The 22,970-nt window shown below is 42.9% G+C and overlaps 1 protein-coding gene across 6 annotated transcripts in view; it reads right to left on the reverse strand.

Moving 5' to 3' along the window:
* Positions 1-245: 245 nt before the first annotated feature.
* The window catches only part of rnf6 (ring finger protein (C3H2C3 type) 6), a 67,927-nt gene continuing 45,202 nt past the window's right edge, over positions 246-22,970 (reverse strand). For 5 of the 6 annotated variants that reach the window (XM_070892269.1, XM_070892264.1, XM_070892268.1 and 2 more), the window contains 3 exons: positions 19,486-19,699; positions 15,530-15,640; positions 246-4,212 (listed from right to left, as the gene is read on the reverse strand). In XM_070892269.1, coding sequence (XP_070748370.1) covers positions 2,393-4,212; positions 15,530-15,640; positions 19,486-19,678 — 2,124 coding nt within the window. In that variant the 5' untranslated portion in view covers positions 19,679-19,699 and the 3' untranslated portion in view covers positions 246-2,392. The remainder of the gene's footprint in view (positions 4,213-15,529; positions 15,641-19,485; positions 19,700-22,970) is intronic. The other variant, XM_070892270.1, reaches the window with a different exon arrangement.

Raw genomic sequence — 22,970 nt, forward strand, 5'->3', positions numbered from 1 at the left:
TTTTTCATTAAATTTGGTCTTTGATGTAATTTTGCCTTTTTCTGTGTTTTTTCACCTCTCTGCACTTTGAATTATTATTGGGTTTGAAGGTCCCTCCTCTAAAGGAGATATTTTCTGTATTTCATCACATTCTGTATTGTGGACTTACACGAAAAGGAAATTAAGACAACTAATATTCAGTATATTAAAGAGTTACTTTTAATTATCTAGAAACATATTTTGAAACATTTACTTTTTAAGGCAATTGTTGTCAAACCATACACTATTATGCCATCATAAGTAGCAAGTATCATCCAAAATTCATACACATGGGTGAAATAATAAAAATGTGCCCTCCAGGTTCAGAGACCACACCTGTTTTAACTATGAGGCGATATCATTGTACTAATATTTTTTTTGTGTCCAACACTTGTGTATTGCTTATTCACGTTTACATAAAACAAAACAAACCAAAAGTTTAACCTGCAGTAAGTTTCGTGGATCAACGGAGGTAGGAAAAAAATGCTCATTGACCAGAGCAAATATATCTCAGATCCTTCAGAATGGCCCAATTCTTAAATGTTAAAGTTTTAGATTCACCATTAGGAAACTAAGATTTGACTATCTCCACAGCCATTAAACTGGAGCCTCATCTGATTAATTGTTGGGAGGGAAAACCGGTGTCACCACCAGACACACATGGGGTCGATTTTAAGTTTTGAGCAGCCAATCGGCAGAGCACACAGACAGCTTGTCCGTTCTGGGGGCGGAGAGACTGCAGCCATTTTAAACCCCTGGCACTCCTGCTCCTCAAAAAGTAATTTGAAACTTACCTTTTCAGGGCTGCTTCATCTCTATTGCGAATGAAACTGGTTGGAGTGCATGGCGCATGGTCCAACAAGTTCTACCTTAAAATGGCATTTGGGGGTCCTATGCATATTATCGGACCCTGATTTGCATACTAAAGGGGCCTACGACCTGAAGCAAGCAGACGTTTCGACCACCCAGCGGTAGCCCCCCCGGTGAAAGTGGCAGCAGGCAGATTGTCAGCATTTAAGAAGGGGCAGGTCTAGTGATTCCATTTTGAGACCGTTACTGATTTTAACAAAATTGACCCTGATAATTAAGTGCACCCCTTAGTGGCTAAGAAACAGTACTGAAGGAGTCTGAAAATGTCCCTGGATTATTCCAGTACCGAGAGAGGTGGCCAATCTGGCTGAGACACAAATGGGAAGCATTATTAGTTAGTTGCTGTTGCATAATGTACCACAACATTTATACAAATGACAACAATCTCGGCCTTCAGAAGTCATTGCATAAATAACTCTTTAGAAGGATAACCATCTTTCAAAACTATCACATAGTCTTGGAACACATATTCCAGTTCTCTCATTGTTTTACTTTCTATCGGGTATAGTTTTGCAAGCTACTAAATAATTAGGGTATTCTTGTACTATGCTTTTCACTTCAAAACAAAATATCCATCAGTAAGAAGAGCTTTTCTTTCCAGGTGCTTTCAAAGTTGTGAGGAGAACTTTTTAAAAACACTGTACCTCACCAAATCCACAAGATGAGAACAACCCCTTCCATTTCTGAAGTGCTATAAATGGTGAAATGGATTTCCAGATAAATTTGGAAAAGAGTTATGCTGTGACCACTGAACATGAGAAACATCAAAAATCTGAAAGCATGAAGAAACTCTTATTTTCAGTTAAACCAGTTTCTGAGTTTGCATAACTTCTGTCAATATTTGCATAGTGAAAACTTGAGGGTGGGGGAGAGGAATGGGAACAAAATCTCATTGCATTCATAGGCATACATTAAGCAAAATACAACAAATGATTAGTTATTAGATTATTGCTTCCAAATATCAAATATCAGCAACTTTCATTGTAATTTGGCAGAAAAATCAGTTCATTCCTTTGCAAATGTTTGTATCTTTTCTAATTGCAGAAAACCAAGCGTATTTTATCAGTGTGTAAAGTTTTATTTTATATGCATCATAAACAAAGATTAAGGGCAATTTAATTCTGCTCACCAGATGATTTGTACTATTAGTCAGACTGAATGACAATTGCCTTATGTTAATCTACACTGTTATCCTGTAACAAAAAGAGCACAGCATAAACCATAATTGCATCTACAAAACAAATGTAAAAAATATGATTAATCGTGTACAATATACTTCAGCTTGGCTCACTTTCTTCAGTTCCAATCAATCCAATGACAAAGTGCTCAGCTCAACAAAAAAATGTTTAAAAAAATAAAGCTTCAGCAAGAAGCAATAAGAATGTATTTCATGGTTCTATAATAGAATCTATAACATTTGTTTTACAAATTCCTACAACTCATGTTTTTAGTGCTTTGCAGTTTCCAAAATGGATAAGAAGCTTGTGTACAAACCCCTCCCCAATTAATTACTGGATCCCAAGATAGGCTGTCGACAAATAGGACAGGTGGAATTTTCAGAAAGCCATCGGTCAATACAATGAATATGAAATTCATGTGCACAAGGTAGTCTTCTAAGCTTGTTCCCTATTGCATACTCATTAATACATACACTGCAGGTTTTACTGACTTCATTCTCTGCATTAATGTTTCCATAATTCCGGGTCAATAGATTGTCAATTTGTTCTTTGGTCAGACCCCTCTGGCGTTCCTCCTCATCATCGTCATTCAGCAAAAAGAAGTGAGCAAGCCGTAATATTGGCAGGGTACCATTTTCTACCAAACTATTTGTGTCTCGACTTTCTCTGCTTTCAGCAGCATGGTCGAGGATTTCATTCTGCATGCTTTCATTCGCTTGCTCCCTCCCTCGGTCTCCTGTCAATGTGTCAGTTGATTCATTATTTAGATTAGACAGATTGCTATTTGGACTGGTCTGTGAGCTAATTGAATCGAAGCTATCAGATTGGTTCTGCTGAACTCTTTGGTTAAGTTCAGAATCAGAATCATTCTCCATTAGAGAGCTCAGTTCACCAAATCCTGTCATAATCTGACGAAGTATTGACCTCAAGGCAACGGATGATGGCTCACCAAGCCCAGTCTCAGATATCCTGCGTAGAGGTATACGGATCGTGCTAACATAAGTCCTAATACCTGCAAGTTCAGATCTTGAAATGGTACGGCGGAAACCACCACTGTCACTTTCAAATGTCACTGTATTTTCTGCCATTCGGACACGGGATCGAGTCCTATTCGCAATACTGTCACGATCTCGGTTTTCTCCAGGACGTATCCTTCGAACCTGAAGATCCAACATAATAGTTGGGTGCCTTCGAACAGCTACAGAGGATCCACTGGAATGGTTTACATCTCCTTCATCCATAGCCTCATGTCTAAGCACTCTACCAGCTGGTGACTGGACAGAAGGACTGCTACTAATAGCCTGCATTTCCTCAGTCGTCATGGTGGATTGGTCCACTGTCCGTTGCCTTCTCGCGCTTGGTCTCTGCTCTAAATAATCCTCCTGCTGGGATAGAGACCGGTCCGGAGAATTTACTGTGACACTTTCTCTACGCAAGGGTGATCGACTTCGTCTGTTTTGTAAATTCCTGGAAGATCTGCGTCGTCCCATTTGGCCGTGCACATAACTCTCTCTCACAGTGGTTTGAACGTCCCTTTGTAACTCTGCAGATTCACTTCGACCTTGCTGCTCCTCTTCATGTATTGGTCCAATACTATGCCGTTCTGCTCTTCGTCTACCAATTAGTCTTTCATCACTTACACTTAAATCTGCCTGTCGATTAGTACTTTGCCTTCTAGGCCTCTGTCTACCAGTGATTCTTTCAATAGTTCCACTTCTGATACTCCTTTGGGCTAATGGTGGGGAAACGTCCATGTTTTCTACTTCCTCAACCCTCACTGCGCCCAAGTTACTTTCAGAGTGTGCCCGCTCACCAGCCAATTGGATGTGGGCTTGAGTTCGACTTCTGGTACGACTAGCAATAGGAGTCAACAAACTTTGTGGCTGAGTATTTTCTGTGTTCCTGTTAATGTTACTTTCCAGTGTAGATGTGTCCAAAGACTGACCATTAGAAGCTTCATGCTCATGATTAATGTTGATCTCCAGGCTGAAGCGGAACTCGCCACTGTTGGGGTTTGTCCGACTAACAGCTCTCCACGTCTGGTTCCCACTCTGTCCACTGCGGGTGGCATTTCCTGTACGCCTAAATGTGTTAAGCCACTCAAGAAGGGAATCACTATTCGAACTTTCCACTGGTATGTCAGAGCCTATACAGGGAAACAAAATGCATCAGGTTAATTGAGACAAAGATTTGCTAATCCTTTTGGTAAGATTATAATGACTTCCTAATATATTACATTAGCTACCCCGTAGGGTCTCCAGCTTTCAAATGATATACATCCTTCACACATCACATGAGCATAGCCTAGCTTGATGGATTATAAAATCACATGCTATGATATTGCAGATAGATGGTGCCAGGAGATATTCTGCTGCGTCATAGTTTCAGATCCTGTGCCAATGTACCAGTTCATTTTGACCTGAAACTAAACTAGAACTAACCAGCCACTTAACACAAATACATACACAGCAGGCCTATCTGCATATAGAAAGAGAAGGGATGCTATACTTTGCATTTCCAGCATTTTTTATTTTTACTTCAAATTCCCAGCATTTGCAGCTTTCTCTTTTACTGTGTGCAAAGCTATAAGTTCTGACTTTTATATTGTAGATGAACTGGAGATCAGTTCTTAACCCAAATTAAACTCTATCTAGGCCCCTCAAGGACTGTCATAGAATCATAGGAGGCATAGGAGGCCATTAAGCCCATCGTATTTGCACCTGTCGAAAAAGAGTTATCCAGTCTAATCCCACTTTCTAGCTCTTGGTCCACAGCCTTGCAGGTTGCAGCACTTCAAGAGCATATCCCAGTACTTTTTAAAATATGAGGAGGTTTCTGCCTCTACCACCCATTCAGGCAGTGCATTCCAGACTCCAACCACTCTGGGTGAAAACACTTCTCCTCAACTCCCCTCTAATCCTTCTACCAATTACTTTAAATCGATGTCCCCTGGCTATTGACCCCTCTGCTCAGGTGCTTTCTATCCACTCTATCTCAGCCCCTCAAAATTTTATACACCTCAATTAAGTTTTGCTCCAAAGAAAACAACCCCAGCCTATCCACTCTTTCCTCAGTTAAAATTCTCCAGTCCTGGCAACACCTTCGTAAATCGCCTCTGTACCCTCTCGAGTGCAATCACATCTTTTCTGTAATGTGGTGAGCAGAGCTGTATGCAGTAATCTAGCTGTGGCCTAAGTAGTGCATTATACAGTTCTAGCATAACCTCTCTGCTCTTGTATTCTATGCCTTGGCTAATAAAGGAAAGTATCCCGTATACCTTCTTAACCATCTTATCTCCCTGTCCTGCCACCTTCAGGGATCTGCACTCCAAGGTCCCTCTGTTCCTTTACATTTCTCAGTATCCTACCATTCATTGTTTATTCCCTTGCCTTGTTAGCTCTCCCCAAATGCATTACCTCACACTTCTCAATTTGTCACTTTTCTGCCCACCTGGCCAGTCCATTGATATCTTCCTACAGTCTGCAGCTTTCTTCCTCACCATCAACCACCTGACCAATTTTTGTATCATCTGCAAACTTCTTAATCATACATAAGAACATAAGAAATAGGAGCAGGAGTGGGCCAGTAGGCCATAAGGCTCCTCGAGCCTGCTCCGCCATTCAATATCATGGCTGATCTAATCATGGACTCAGCTCCACTTCCCTGCCCTCTCCCCATAACCCCTTATCGTTTAAGAAACTGTCTACTTCTGTCTTAAATTTATTTAATGTCCCAGCTTCCACAGCTCTGAGGCAGCGAATTCCACAGATTCACAACCCTCAGAAGAAATTTCTTCTCATCTCAGTTCTAAATGGGTGGCCCCTTATTCTAAGATCATGCCCTCTAGTTCTTGTCTCCCCCACCAGTGGAAACATCCTCTCTGCATCCACCTTGTCAAGCCCCCTCATAATCTTATACGTTTTGATAAGATCACCTCTCATCCTTCTGAATTCCAATGAGTAGAGGCCCAATCTACTCAACCTTTCCTCATGTCAACCCCCTCATCCCCAGAATCAACCTAGTGAACCTTCTCTGAACTGCCTCCAAAGTATATCCTTTCGTAAATATGGAAACCTAAACTGCACGCAGTATCCCAGGTGTGGCCTCACCAATAGCCTGTACAGCTGAAACAAGACTTTCCTGCTTTTGTACTCCATCCCTTTTGCAATAAAGGCCAAGGTTCCATTGGCCTTCCTGATCACTTGCTGTACCTGCATATTAACCTTTTGTGTTTCATGCACAAGTACCCCCAGGTCCCCCTGTACTGCAGCACTTTGCAATCTTTCTCCATTTAAATAATAACTTGCTCTTTGATTTTTTTCCTGCCAACGAGCATGATCTCACACTTTCCAACATTATACTCCATCTGCCAAATCCTTGCCCACTCACTTAACCTGTCTATGTCCTCCTGCAGCCTCTTCATTTCCTCCTCATACATGGCTGATGATACAAAGATGGGAGGAAGGGCAAACTTGGCTACGTTACACTCAGTCCCTTCTTCCAAGTCGTTAATATAGATTGTAAATAGTTGGGGTCCCAGCACTGATCCCTGCGGCACATCACTCATTACTGATTGCCAACCAGAGAATGAACCATTTATCCCGACTCTATGGATGACAAACAGAAAACAATCTTCTATCTATGCTAACATATTACCCCCAACCCCATGAACTTTTATCTTGTGCAGTACCCTTGTGTGTGGCACCTTGTCAAATGCCTTCTGGAAGTCCAAATGCACCACATCCACTGGTTCCCCTTTATCCACCCTGTTCATTACATCCTCAAAGAATTCCAGGAAATTTATCAAACATGACTTCCCCTTCATAAATCCATGCTGACTCTGCCTGAACGAATTTTGCTTTTCCAAATGTCCTGTTACTGCTACTTTAATAATGGACTCCAACATTTTCTCCAACCACAGATGTTAGGCTAACTGGTCCATAGTTTCCTGCTTTTTGTCTGCTTACTTTTTTTGAATAGGGGCGTTACATTTGCAGTTTTCCAATCTGCTGGGGCCTCCCCAGAATCCAGGGAATTTTGGTAAATTACAAGCAATGCCTGCTGCTACTTCTCTTAAGACCCAAGGATGCATGCCCCCTACATTGAAATATAAATCAATCATTGATATACACTACAAAAAGGTCCTAACAAAATCTACACTAAGGGCTTGCAGTTCACACATTCTGTAATAGAGTTCTAACTACAATGCAGGTTTCATACAAGAAATCTTGAACTCACATTTGAGCAAGTTCAAAAGATGACTTAATCCATGATGAACTAAGTTAAGATCTCAATTAGAAATCAGTGAAGGACTAACTGGGCATTATTTCCAAATAGCTTGCATAAAATCCCTTCCAAAATTCAAAAACGTTGTGTCATGAAACAATAGGTGGAACTTGAGAGTCATAGTATTGCGTGTGAGGAGGACACAAAAAAAAATCTGCAAAAGGACATAGTCAGGCTAAGTGAGTGTGCAAAAATTTGGCAGATGGAGTATAATGTTGGAAAGTGTGAGGTCGTGCACTTTAGCAGAAAAAAATCCAAGAGCAAGTTATTATTTAAATGGAGAAAGATTGCAAAGTGCTGCAGTACAGCGGGACCTGGGCGTACTTGTGCATGAAACACAAAAGGATAGTATGCAAGTGATCAGGAAGGCCAATGGAATCTTGGCCTTTATTGCAAATGGATGGAGTATAAAAGCAGGGAAGTCTTACTACAGCTATACAGGGTATTGATGAGGCCACACCTGGAATACTGCGTGCAGTTTTGGTTTCCATATTTACAAATGGATATACTTGCTTTGGAAGCAGTTCAGAGAAGGTTCACTAGGTTGATTCCGGAGATGAGGGGGTTGTCTTATGAGGAAAGGTTGAGTAGGTTGGGCTTCTACTCATTGGAATTCGGAAGAATGAGGTGATCTTATCGAAACGTATAAGATTATGAGGGGGCTTGACAAGGTGGATTCAGAGAGGATGTTTCCACTGATGGGGGAGACTAGAACTAAAGGGCATGATCTTAGAATAAGGGGCCGCCCATTTGAAACGGAGATGAGGAGAAATTTCTTCTGAGGGTTGTAAATCTGTGGAATTCGCTGCCTTAGAGAGCTGTGGAAACTGGGAAATTGAATAAATTTAAGACAGAAATAGAGAGTTTCTTAACCGATAAGGGAATAAGGGGTTATGGGGAGCGGGCAAGGAAGTGGACCCGAGTCCCATGATCGGATCAGCCATGATCGTATTAAATGGCGGAGCAGGCTCGAGGAGCCGTATGGCCTACTCCTGCTCCTATTTCTTATGTTCTTACCCAAACATTTTATGTACCAATTGCGAACATCACGCAATCATGAATGGATTGTATATTGCCCAGGATTTAAAGCTTTGTTACAGATATGCTGATCTAACTATGAAAGCACTTTGTTTTGATACAACCAATGTAATGCACAAGTCAGTATTAATCAGCAGAGCATATAATCACAGGTTTGCTGGGGCACACTCTTCGTTGAATGTAAAATTCCAAGCTGTGTCTTAGCTTCTTGTACACCAATGCTCAGTTTGACTCAGACAGTCAAGCAGAATCAGCGTGGTTTTATGAAAGGGAAATCCCGTTTGACAAATTTGCTGGAGTTCTTTGAGAATGTAACGATAATGGGATAAAGGGGAACCAGTCGATGTCGTGCATTTGGATTTCCAGAAGGCATTTGATAAGGCGCCACATAAAAATTTACTGCACAAGATAAGAGCTCTGGGTTGGGGGTAATATGAGCATGGATAGAGGATTGGCTAACAGAAAACAGAGAGTCGAGATAAATGAGTCATTCTCGAGTTGGCAATGAGTAACTCGTGGGGTGCCACAGGGATCAATGCTGGGACCTCAACTATTTACAATCTATATTAATGACTTGGATGAAAGGACCGAATATAATGTAGCCAAATAAAGTCTAATTGCCGTGAAGTCTAAAAACCATAGGGTGGTAATAATAGGGGATTTTAACTATCCGAATAGTGATTGTGACAAATATAGTGTGAAAGGTACAAAGGGTGCGGAATTCTTAAAATGCATTCAAGAGAACTTTGAGTCAGTATGTTGCAAGCCCAACACGAGAGGGGGCGGTCTTGGATTTCGTTTTGGGGAATGAAGCTGGGCAGGTTAAAGGGGTATTAGTGGGAGAGCACTTGGGTGCCAGTGACCATAATTCAGTCAGATTCAAGTTGGTTATGGATAAGGACAAGGTAGGCCTGGAATAAAAGTCCCAAATTGGTGAAAAGCTAATTTTGCGAAGTTAAGGAGTGATTTGGCCATAGTTGACTGGAAACAGCTACTTGTGGGTCAATCAATGTCAGAACAGTGGGAGGCATTCAAGGAGTAGATCTGGAAGGCTCAGGCCAAACATGTTCCCTTTAAGAAAAAGGTTGCAAATAATAATTCTAGAGCTCCCTGGATGTCTAGGGACTTAGAGGAGAATAAAGGAAAAAAAGGGACACTTGGGTCATAACAATGGCTAAATACTATAGAATCTTGAGGAATATAGAAAGTAAGGGGAATAGATAGGCGTTTCTGCGGCCGCAACCGAGACTCCAGGATGGTATGTTGCCTCCCTGGTGCAAGGGTCAAGGATGTCTCGGAGCGGGTGCAGGACATTCTAAAAAGGGAGGGAGAACAGCCAGTTGTCGTGGTGCACGTTGGTACCAATGACATAGGTAAAAAAAGGGATGAGTTCCTACGAAATGAATTTAAGGAGCTAGGAGCTAAATTAAAAAGTAGGACCTCAAAAGTAGTAATCTCGGGATTGCTACCAGTGCCACGTGCTAGTCAGAGTAGGAATCGCAGGATAGCTCAGATGAATACGTGGCTTGAGCAATGGTGCAGCAGGGAGGGATTCAAATTCCTGGGGCATTGGAACCGGTTCTGGGGGAGGTGGGACCAGTACAATCCGGACGGTCTGCACCTGGGCAGAATCAGAACCAATGTCCTCGGGGGAGTGTTTGCTAGTGCTGTTGGGGAGGAGTTAAACTAATATGGCAGGGGGATGGGAACCAATGCAGGGAGATAGAGGGAAACAAAAAGGAGGCAAAAACAAAAGACAGAAAGGAGATGAGGAAAAGTGGAGGGCAGAGAAACCCAAGGCAAAGAACAAAAAGGGCCATTGTACAGCAAAATTCTAAAAGGACAGAGGGTGTTAAAAAAACAAGCCTAAAGGCTTTGTGTCTTAATGCAAGGAGTATCCGCAATAAGGTGGATGAATTAACTGTGCAAATAAATGTTAACAAATATGATGTGATTGGGATTACGGAGACGTGGCTCCAGGATGATCAGGGCTGGGAACTCAACATCCAGGGGTATTCAACATTCAGGAAGGATAGAATAAAAGGAAAAGGAGGTGGGGTAGCATTGCTGGTTAAGGAGGAGATTAAGGCAATAGTTAGGAAGGACATTAGCTTGGATGATGTGGAATCTATATGGGTAGAGCTGCAGAACACCAAAGGGCAAAAAACGTTAGTGGGAGTTGTGTACAGACCTCCAAACAGTAGTAGTGATGTTGGGGAGGGCATCAAACAGGAAATTAGGGGTGCGTGCAATAAAGGTGCAGCAGTTATAATGGGTGACTTTAATATGCACATAGATTGGGCTAACCAAACTGGAAGCAATACGGTGGAGGAGGATTTTCTGGAGTGCATAAGGGATGGTTTTTTAGACCAATTTGTCGAGGAACCAACTAGGGGGGAGGCCATCTTCGACTGGGTGTTATGTAATGAGAGAGGATTAATTAGCAATCTCGTTGTGCGAGGCCCCTTGGGGAAGAGTGACCATAATATGGTGGAATTCTGCATTGGGATGGAGAATGAAACAGTTAATTCAGAGACCATGGTCCAGAACTTAAAGAAGGCTAACTCTGAAGGTATGAGGCGTGAATTGGCTGGGATGGATTGGCGAATGATACTTAAGGGGTTGACTGTGGATGGGCAATGGCAGACATTTAGAGACCGCATGGATGAACTACAACAATTGTACATTCCTGTCTGGCATAAAAATAAAAAAGGGAAGGTGGCTCAACCGTGGCTATCAAGGGAAATCAGGGATAGTATTAAAGCCAAGGAAGTGGCATACAAATTGGCCAGAAATAGCAGTGAACCTGGGGACTGGGAGAAACTTAGAACTCCGCAGAGGAGGACAAAGGGTTTGATTAGGGCAGGGAAAATGGAGTATGAGAAGAAGCTTGCAGGGAACATTAAGACGGATTGCAAAAGTTTCTATAGATATGTAAAGAGAAAAAGGTTAGTAAAGACAAACGTAGGTCCCCTGCAGTCAGAATCAGGGGAAGTCATAACGGGGAACAAAGAAATGGCGGACCAATTGAACAAGTACTTTGGTTCGGTATTCACGAAGGAGGACACGAACAACCTTCCGGTTATAAAAGGGGTCGGGGGGTCTAGTAAGGAGGAGGAACTGAGGGAAATCCTTATTAGCCGGGAAATTGTGTTGGGGAAATTGATGGGATTGAAGGCCGATAAATCCCCAGGGCCTGATGGACTGCATTCCAGAGTACTTAAGGAGGTGGCCTTGGAAATAGTGGATGCGTTGACAGTCATTTTCCAACATTCCATTGACTCTGGATCAGTTCCTATGGAGTGGAGGGTAGCCAATGTAACCCCACTTTTTAAAAAAGGAGGGAGAGAGAAAACAGGGAATTATAGACCGGTCAGCCTGACATCGGTAGTGGGTAAAATGATGGAATCAATTATTAAGGATGTCATAGCAGTGCATTTGGAAAGAGGTGACATGATAGGTCCAAGTCAGCATGGATTTGTGAAAGGGAAATCATGCTCGACAAATCTTCTGGAATTTTTTGAGGATGTTTCCAGTAGAGTGGATAAGGGAGAACCAGTTGATGTGGTATATTTGGACTTTCAGAAGGCGTTCGACAAGGTCCCACACAAGAGATTGATGTGCAAAGTTAGAGCACATGGGATTGGGGGTAGTGTACTGACATGGATTGAGAACTGGTTGTCAGACAGGAAGCAAAGAGTAGGAGTAAATGGGTACTTTTCAGAATGGCAGGCAGTGACTAGTGGGGTACCGCAAGGTTCTGTGCTGGGGCCCCAGCTGTTTACACTGTACATTAATGATTTAGATGAGGGGATTAAATGTAGTATCTCCAAATTTGCAGATGACACTAAGTTGGGTGGCAGTGTGAGCTGCGAGGAGGATGCTGTGAGGCTGCAGAGCGACTTGGATAGGTTAGGTGAGTGGGCAAATGCATGGCAGATGAAGTATAATGTGGATAAATGTGAGGTTATCCACTTTGGTGGTAAAAACAGAGAGACAGACTATTATCTGAATGGTGACAGATTAGGAAAAGGGGAGGTGCAAAGAGACCTGGGTGTCATGGTACATCAGTCATTGAAGATTGGCATGCAGGTGCAGCAGGCGGTTAAGAAAGCAAATGGCATGTTGGCCTTCATAGCAAGGGGATTTGAGTACAGGGGCAGGGAGGTGTTGCTACAGTTGTACAGGGCATTGGTGAGGCCACACCTGGAGTATTGTGTACAGTTTTGGTCTCCTAACCTGAGGAAGGACATTCTTGCTATTGAGGGAGTGCAGCGAAGGTTCACCAGACTGATTCCCGGGATGGCGGGACTGACCTATCAAGAAATACTGGATCAACTGGGCTTGTATTCACTGGAGTTCAGAAGAATGAGAGGGGACCTCATAGAAACATTTAAAATTCTGACGAGGTTAGACAGGTTAGATGCAGGAAGAATGTTCCCAATGTTGGGGAAGTCCAGAACCAGAAGTCACAGTCTAAGGATAAGGGGTAAGCCATTTAGGACCGAGATGCGGAGGAACTTCTTCACCCAGAGAGTGGTGAACCTGTGGAATTCTCTACCACAGAAAGTTGTTGAGGCCAATTCACTAAATATATTCAAAAAGGAGTTAGATGAGGTCCTTACTACTAGGGGGATCAAGGGGTATGGCGAGAAAGCAGGAATGGGGTACTGAAGTTGAATGTTCAGCCATGAACTCATTGAATGGCGGTGCAGGCTAGAAGGGCCGAATGGCCTACTCCTGCACCTATTTTCTATGTTTCTATGTTTCTATGTTGAGGCGCAAAATTTAAAAAGATATTAGAAATGCTGAGAGAGCACGAAAAATTCTTGGCTAGTAAAATTAAGGAAAACCCTAAGATGTTCTATAAATATATTCAGAGCAAGAGGATAACTAAAGAAAGGGTAGGGCCTATTAGAGACCACGAGGGCAATCTTTTATGTGGAGGCGGAAGATGTTGGGAAGGTTCTTAATGAATATTTTGCATCTGTTTTCACAAAGGATAGGGGCAATGCAGATACTGCTATCGAGGAGGGGTGTGATATTCTAGGAGAAAGAGAAAGAGAGAGAAAAAAAAAGAGAGAAAAAGAGAAAAAGAGAGAAAAAGAGAAAAAGAGAAAGAGAGAAAAAGAGAAAGAGAGAAAGAGAATTAAGGGGTTTAGCAGCTTTGAAAGTAGCTAAGACCCCAGGCCCAGATGAAATGCATCCCAGGCTGTTGAGCAATGTAAAAGAGGAAATAGCAGAGGCTTTGACCATCATTTTCCAGTCCTCTTTGGATTTGGATATGGATATGATGCTGGAGGATTGGAGGACTGCTAATGTGATACCCTTGTTTAAGAAGGGAAAATGGGATATGCCGAGTAATTACAAGCCTGTCAGCCTAGCCTCAGTGGTGGGAAAATTATTGGGAAAAATCCTGAAAGACAGGATAAATCTACATTTGGAAAGGCATGGATTAATTAGGGACAGTCAGCGCAGATTTGTTAAGGGAAGATCGTGTTTGACTAACCTGATTGAATTTTTTGAGGAGGTAACTAAGAGGGTCGATGAGGGTAATGCGTACGATGTATATGGACTTTAGCAAAGCTTTTGATAAGGTCCCACATGGTAAACTGGTCATGAAGGTTAAAAGCCCATGGGATCCAGGGCAAAGTGGCAAGTTGGATCCAAAATTGGCTTGGAGGTCAGAAACAAAGGATAATGGTTGATGAATGTTTGTGTGACTGGAAGGATGTGTCCAGTGGGGTTCCGCAGGGCTCAGTATCAGGTCCCTTGCTTTTTGTGGTATATATCAACGATTTAGATCTGAATATAGGGAGTACGATTAAAAAGTTTGCAGACAACACTAAAATTGGCTGTGTGGTTGATAATGAAGAGGAAAGTCATAGGCTGCAGGAGAATATCAATCTACTGGTCAGTGGCAAATGGAATTTAATTCTGAGGTAATGCACTTTGGGAGATGCTAATAAGGAAAGGGTATACACATCAAGCAGTAGGCCACTTAATAGTGCAGATGAACAAAGGGACCTTGGAGTGCTTGTCCACAGATCCCTGAAAGTTGCAGGCCAGGTGGATAAGGTGGTTAAGAAGGCATACGGAATGCTTGCCTTGATTGGCTGAGGCATAGAATATAAGAGCAGGGAGATTATGCTTAAATTGTATAATACTTTGGTTAGGCCACAGCTGGAGTACTGTATGCAGTTCTGGTCGCCGTATTATAGGAAGGACGTGATTGCATTAGAGAGGGTGCAGAGGAGATTTACTAGGATGCTGCCTGGAATAGAGAATCTTAGTTATGAGGACAGATTGGATAGGCTGGGTTTGTTCTCATTGGAACAGAGGAGGTTGAAAGGAGGCCTCATTGAGATGTACAAAATATTGAGGGGCCGAGACATAGTGGATAGTAAGGGGTCGATCGATAGAGGAGTCTATTACGAGGAGGCATAGTTTTAAGGTGGGTTGATGGAAGGTTTAAAGGGGATTTGAGGGGGGGGGGGCTTCTTTACACAGAGGGTTGTGGGGATCTGGAACTCACTGCCTGGAAGAGTGGTGGATGCAGAAACCCTCATCACTTTTAAGAAATGGTTGGATGGGCACTTAAAGTGCTGTAACCTGCAGGGTTACGGACCTAGAACTGATAATTGGGATTAGACTGGATAACCTTTTGTTGGCCGGCAGATATAATGGTAAGTACTGCAGGGAATCGAATACAGCCAGGGTGATCTCCTGGACTAGTTTTCATCGTCTGGATGGGCCGGAGAGGAATTTTCCCAGATTTTTTTCTCCCTAAATTGGCCTGGATTTTTAATCTCGTTTTTGCCTCTCCCAGGAGATCACATGGCTCTAGTTGGGGTGGAGCGTAGAAGGTTTCAGTATAAGGGATGTCGCAGTTGTGTGAGGCGGAATGGTTGGGCTGGGTGCTCTTTGCCTTTCCGCCATTGTTCATAGGTTTATATGTAACCTTCAAGGCTGCTGACCGAGGGCCATGCGGCTCTGTCAGCCGGTGTGGACATGATGGGCCGAAATGGCCTCCTTCTGCGCTGTAAATTTCTATGTTTCTATTGCGTCCTTGCACTGCTACAGAGAAAACAGTTGTCAAGATCACAATTATAATTTCAACCCACAAACTCAGAACTTGCCTTGGTTCTCATTACTTTGTTCACGTTCACTATTGCCCAGGCCGTTCAGTGTTGTTAATTGCTCCTTCGCACCATCCAAACGCTGTTGCAATTCTTCTGCTGTAATTTCACCTGAAACAACAGAGGAACAGAATAAAGGTTAAACATGTTCAAGGATACTTGCATCTGCATTCTTGGTAAAGTACAGGAGAAGTTCAAAATAAAATGAAAGTTACATTTTAGCTTAATTTGACAAGAAATTGCAAATACTTCTTTTGAAAGTTTGCAATGAGAGGAGATACGTTATGTTCATATCTAAGCTACCTCAACTCTCTTTGAATCACTCTCAAAGATATTTGGACTGATTTCCCAAACTGTGAGCATGAAGATACTTCAGACCATTGTATATAGTAACTACGGAGTTATTGCTCAGACAGGAACAGAACAAATTAATCAACTTAATTTACTGACATGAAGTTATGACACCCAATCAGTCCAAAGTCACAATAATCCGAGTTTATCAAAATGAAACATCTGATCCCTATATGTTAGCATGAAGGAATCACTCTACTATAGCTAATTATTGAACAGCATAAATGTCTCAAAAATAATTAGAATCACTTCATACAGCAGGGCACCAAGTGTGAATGCAGTCATGGTCAGAAGGATACCAATATTTCAGACTCAATGCTAGCCCAAGAAATAAATATTCAAGTATAGCACGTGACAGTTGAATGTGATCTCCATGAATAAAAAGACTCAAATAGAAAGTCAGAAAGAGGCTTAACATGAAAACTACTAATTTTAAAAAGACTGCACTCAACCACTGTCAGAAACCCCCAGGGCTGCAGACACTTGGAGGAAAAGTGAAGAGTCTACCAAGATCAGTGGAAGAAATTACTTTAACTAAAGTTAGAGGCTCCACTGTTGACTCTTAAGTATTTTAAGTCTTCAAGAATGCAATGAACACTCAGAAATTAGTCATCTAATAAAAGTAGCAATGCAATACAGTAAATGTTTACGAACGATGTGTTAAATGATGGTGGTTTAATAGCATACTAGTAATGTACATCCTTTCTCTCCAACAACATACACCACATTACAATGCAGTAGCAAAAACTTAAAACTTAATTCATCTTAAACTTAATGGCACCTACAGAATAGCAGATGATCATGAAGTTCAGTGCGCTCGTCTTCAAATTAAGAATTCTGATGCAACAGTAGGGGATCTACAGCACATTAGGTTCGTTACACATTGTGACAGGGGGAAGAATGGGAAGGATGTAAATCTCCTTCTCCAATGTGCATGTGGTGTTGGACCACTAAATTATTGCATTATAGTCCACCATTGATAAAATTGTATCTGACAAGACTGCAACTAAATCATCAATGGCCTAGCTTTTAGACACTTAGGGTTGGATTTGATGGGTTTGCGACCTGGTTTGCCGCGTTTGACCCTCTGCGGCGAAAACCCTCTCGCAAAGCTCAGGCGTGATCCTCGGCTCCTTGTTTGCAGCGGCAAAGGGGAGTACCGCTGGGGAGAGCTGCACCGGACACATAACGACGTGGATTGCGTTACCGTCCAAGTTTCGTCACTCTCCCAACCTGTTGGTGCAGCCCTGCCAGTAGCGACAAGTTAAAAAATCTGCAAAAAAGGCAAGTTAACATTTTTATTTTTAAAATTTTTTTGCAGCAATTTATTCGACAAGGGTCTTGGTAAAGTTTTTTTAATTCCACCCCACCCCCACGAGGCCTCGCACTAAACTTGGTGACGATGCATTTTGCGCACAAATAATTGTGCAACGCCTCCCTTTGCGACCTGGTCCAGACATCAAAGGCCAAAAGTTGGGCCTAAAATGGGTAACGCAGTGAAAACGGTAATTTTCACACAGTTTATGGTTTTGCCCAAAAAACTCAAAACCCATGAAAATCCAGCCCATAGGCAACGGTGTTTGTTGCTAAATTGAACAGTGTCAAATCTAGAAACAGCTCCACAGTTAAAGATTGGTGAAAGATGGCAGCCAAATAAGATATTTTTTGCAGATTTTGGAAGGCTGGGGAGGGGGTGGGTGATGACGAGGCTAGAAAGAAGAGGGGAAAATGAAGACGAAGGAGGCTGAAGACAGCTTTTTCTGGGCTTATGAATGTCCTTCGGATTGTCCTCTGCCACAATGCCCACAGCCTGCAAAAGATGCACAGCACGAGACACCCAAAACTGGAACATGAAAGCCAGTATGTTGCGCCTCAAGTTAGCAACCTATTTTGTTGAACAGCTCAGGTCAAGTAACTCAAAGATGTTGAACACTCCAGAACAATTGCTTCTGGCACTCTGCCCTGATAAACGAATATCTGAGTGATACAGCAGCCACATGAAAACATACATACGAACATAATAAATAGCAGGTATAGGCCACCTGGCCCTCGAGCCTGCTCCGCCATTTAATAAGATCATGGCCGATCAGATCATGGACTCAGCTCCACTTCCGTGCCCGCTCCCCATAACCCATTATTCCTTTATCGCTCAAAAATTGGTCTATCGCCGCCTTAAATATATTCAATGACCCAGCCTCCACAGCTCTCTGGGACAGAATTCCACAGGTTTACAACCCTCAGAAGAAATTCCTCCTCATCAGTTTTAAATGGGCGACCCCTTATTCTGAGACTATGTCCCCAGTTTTAGTTTCCAGAGTGGAAATATCCTCTCTGCATCCACCTTGTTGAGCCCCCTCATTATCTTGTATGTTTCAATAAGATCACACCTCATTCTTCTAAACGCCAATGAGTATCGGCCCAACCTATCTTCATAAGTCAACCCCTTCATCTCCGGAATCAACATAGTGAACCTTCTCTGAACAGCCTCCAATGCAAGTATATCCTTCCTTAAATACGGAGACAAAAACAGGTGTGGTCTCACCAAAAGCCTGCACAGTTGTAGCAGGACTTCTCTGCTTTTATACTCTATCCCTCTTGCAATAAAGACCCACATTCCATTTCACTTCCTGATTACTTGCTGTACCTGCATACTAACTTTTTGTGTTTCATCCCCAGGTCGGTCTGCACTGCAGCACTTGGCAATTTTTCTCCATTTAAATTATAATTTGCTTTTCTATTTTTTCTGCCAAAGTGGATAACCTCACATTTTCCCACATTCCACTCCATCTGCCAAATTTTTGCCCACTCACTTGGACTGTCCAGATCCCTTTGCAGATTTTTTGTATCCTCCTCACAATTTGCTTTCCCACCCATCTTTGTATGGCTACATTACACTCAGTCCCTTCATCCATGTCACTAATATAGATTGTAAATAATTGAGGCCCAAGCATCGATCCCTGCGGCACCCCACTAGTTACTGTTTGCCAACTGGAAAATGATCCATTTATCCCGACTCTGTTTTCTGTTAGTTAGCCCATCCTCTTCCCATGCTAATATATTGACCACAACCCCGGTAACTTTTATCGTGCAGTAACCTTTTACGTGATACCTTATCGAATGCCTTCTGGAAATACACCACATCCACTGGTTCCCCCTTATCCATCCTGCTCGTTACATCCTCAAAGAACTCCAGAAAATTTGTCAAACATGATTTCCCTTTCATAAAACCATGCCGACTGCTTGATTGTCACGAAGCTTAAGTTTTAAAAGGTTAAAGATTATAGAAATAAAGACTGAGAAGGTCAATTACAGTTTTAACATCTGGGAAAAAATGAGTTTGAGTCGAAGACTGTGTAATGCGACTACAGTTTGATCCATACTAGCTGATATTCTTGCTAGCACCGGATAGGATCCACTATATCCTGACTAAATTTGTCAATATTTCTGAGGGTTACACACAAAGGTGTAAATCATAATTTATAACAGAGCTACTAAGTTTTTTTGATGCACGATGTTTTTGCTTGGTTTGAAAATCCAGCACAAAATCATTTCTTTTACTTTTTTTTTTTAAACTTCTGGTTCTCTAGGCAATGCTATAAGCTTACCCGGAGTGCCAAGAAGGTTGCTGTCTCTCATTAGTCGGTAGTCCTCCTCGCTCAGATCATTGATAAATTGATAGTATGCTTCCTCTCGGCTCAAGCGCTCCAACTGTCGGCTGCGCTCATCTTCACTGTGGTTGATGTTTTCTGTGGGAGACTGTTGATCACCTCGGAGATTGGCAGGATTAGGAGGATCCATGGTGCTGGGAATTCCGACTAGCTGCATAATAACCAATAAAGTAAAGTTACATCTCCTAAAAGGGTCATCCTGTCCAAAGCAATATATGTTTCCTCGTTATCAAATATGTAATGTACAAAAATGGATCAAATGATCAAAACTGTATTCAGTCCCCCAAATTTATATACATATTCACAATTTTGCTACAATGTGCAGGAAGAAATCTCCCCATATGTCCAAAGCAGAAAACATTTCCAATTATTGTATTGCTTCTAGTTAACTTACATTTAATATAGCACATTTACTTTTACTGAAAGTAAACATGTAATCTGCCTACATTAAAACTTAACGTTTCAACTTATTCACCTTGCTGCAAATTACAATGATTGTTTGTTTTAAAACTGGCTCCTGAATTTTTTTATATAAATCTACTATCCTGCACATTGCCAAAAAATTTCACTATTTTGAGCTTACTGCCGATCTTGGGGTTGGTTAGAAATGTAAAATACGAGACTCAATCTTTCCACATCTATTTCGGTTTCACCAGAACTTTTACAATTCAAAATTTCCTGTTCTATTCTATAAGCCCTAATAACAGATTGGATTAGGGAAAGAGATAGATAGTTTGATGGCATAGTACATAAACCAGGGCAGATGATTTGAATCCCAATCTCCAGTGGCATTTTGCTGGTCAATTTCAAGAGAGTCATGTGTTGCAGCACTGAGCCATGGTACTGAGCGACAGTGTGGAAGCAAACTCCTTGCTGTACTGCAGCACATACTGGCAGCTGAATCTCAATTAATTGAGCAGAAAGTCTGATGCAGATGCCTCCCCACCCAAATGGTTCAACAAGACAAGACAAAACAACACTCCCAGGGTAGGAAAAAGCTGCCCCTGCTCCAAGTTGGTGTTTGTGGAAATCAAGTGCTAATCGGATCCAGCTTGGCTGTGATGCAGCCTGCAACCAAATATTTTTCAACATTTACTGTCTCGGCTCATACAAGAAGGATAGCGATTTGAGTGAGCTGCCCAGAAGTGCCAGTCACCCATAGAACTGCACCCCAACAAAGTCAACATCTTCATGGCAGGGAGGTGGGAGAGAAAGTAGCAGAAAACTGTCACAGAACAGAGAGTGGAGAGCACCAGTTCCAACTGTCACAGGACGGGAGAGTGGAGAGCACCAGTTCAAACTGTCACAGGACGGGAGAGTGAAGAGCACCAGTTCAAACTGTCACAGGACGGGAGAGTGAAGAGCACCAGTTCCAACTGTCACAGGACAGGAGAGTGGAGAGCACCAGTTCCAACTGTCACAGGACGGGAGAGTGGAGAGCACCCGTTCAAACTGTCACAGGACGGGAGAGTGGAGAGCACCAGTTCAAACTGTCACAGGACGGGAGTGTGGAGAGCACCAGTTCAAACTGTCGCAGGAGCATCCAGTCGTGCCCCGATAACTGCCCCCAAAGGAAGTGGAGTGTGGGAAATTGCACTCCGCTTCCATTGAGGGGGGGTAAGGCCAATTCTGCGGAGGGAGCTAAAATTCCCTGCCCCAGAAGGTTACCGCCCCCAAGATGGGAGCCTGTGCGGGGAGGCAGAGGGAAGTTGAGGAGAGACGGGGGATGGAGGGGAGAGTGGTGGAGGTGAGGGGCGGAGAAACCCAGGGTGGGGGACAGGAGGGGCCACATTGCAGCGGAGGTCTGGAGGGGGCGAAGTATGTTGGAGAGGCGGGCCTGGGGGTTCTGTGCCTCAGTGCGGGGAGTGTTCCGAGTGGGGTGGACGGGTTGACTGTGCAGATGGCGGTTGGTGGATGTGGTGTGGTTGGCGTCGCGGGGGCGTGGCTCCGGGCTCGACATCCGGGGGTGTTCGGCATTTGGGAAGGATTCTGACTGGACGGGGCAGGTTGGGTGCCGGGGGGGGGGGGGGGGGGGGGAGTGTTCCTGGTGTTAGGTGGGTCCATAGCCGGGGGGTGGGGGGGCATGCTCTTGGGATGGGGTTGGGCTGTTTGGGGCTGGGATTGGGAGAGACTTCTTCACTCGGGGAGTTGTTGGCCTGTGGGGTTCCCTGCTGCGGAGAGTTGTTGATGCCAGTTCATTGGATGTGTTCGGGAGGTAGTTGGATGTGGTCCTTGCGGCTGTGGGGGGGGGGGGGGGGGGGTGATCAACCATGATCTTGTTGAATGGCGGTGCAGGCTCGAAGGGCCTACTCATGCACCTTGTTTCTTTGTTTCTATGTTTCTAAAAGGTATCTTTGCCGGAAGTTTCACACACATTTTTCTCAGGCTGCTTTTAACTAAATGCAAAGAGCATAATAAATGAGAAATATATCAGATTTATAATATTCTTCACTATGCAACAATAGGACACAGACTTCCCCTTTAGGAAACTCAACAATAAAAGATTAGATGTGATTAATTTTCCCCAAAAATAATCTGGCAGATATTATAAAGGAGCAATACATTTGTATTTTTCCTTCAGAAACATGTATCACCGATCTTTACTGTATCTAGAATTACAACACAGCATCAGGCCATTTGATCCAACCAGTCCATATTGGGTCAAATGGCCTGTTTCCATATTCTAATATATTTAATTTGTTCCTTTTGTCATATATGTTCCTAATTTGTGTATCATCACTGTGACACAGATACACACTTCTACCACGAGATGGAGCTTCATTAGTTCAATTGCTGGCTGGAGCTCCTGATAGCTATACATTCAGGAGCACTATTCGTTCAGCCTCTCAGTTCCAGGACAACTTCCAGTAACCTTCCTAATGGATAATATGTTTAGAACAACTACTTAACAGTTTCTTCTTCTCTTGCTTCAGTTTCCTCCGTTCCTATGTTTAAATAAATGATTTATGAAACTTGAGAATTTTCTCTCGAGTAATTCTGCAGGCTGTTCGTGCTCCCTCCCCGCCCCAACCCACAACACCTGTCCTCCACCCTTTAGTGTTCTGTGGCCCTTCTGAACGCCTTTGAAAATGCTGTTCCTACCACAAATTCCTGTTATTCTTTGCAGGCTTCAATTAAATTTCTGGCAGCTGCCAGTTTTTTTTGCTTTAGAGATCACTTTTGCAGGCTGTTCCTGCCATGTGCCTTCACACTTACAGCTGTACAATTCTACCACTGCAGAGCTTCTTTATTTAATTATTTAGCTTATGCAGACTCAGCACATAATTCCAACCATCTTAAGAACATTGTTATCATCATCATAGGCAGTCCTTCGGAATCGAGGAAGACTTGCTTCCACTCGAAAAATGAGTCCTGAGGTGACTGAACAGTCCAATACGAGAACCACAGTCCCCGTCACAAGT

Source organism: Pristiophorus japonicus, chromosome 10 (assembly GCF_044704955.1).
Source record: "Pristiophorus japonicus isolate sPriJap1 chromosome 10, sPriJap1.hap1, whole genome shotgun sequence".
NCBI lineage: Eukaryota > Metazoa > Chordata > Chondrichthyes > Pristiophoridae > Pristiophorus > Pristiophorus japonicus.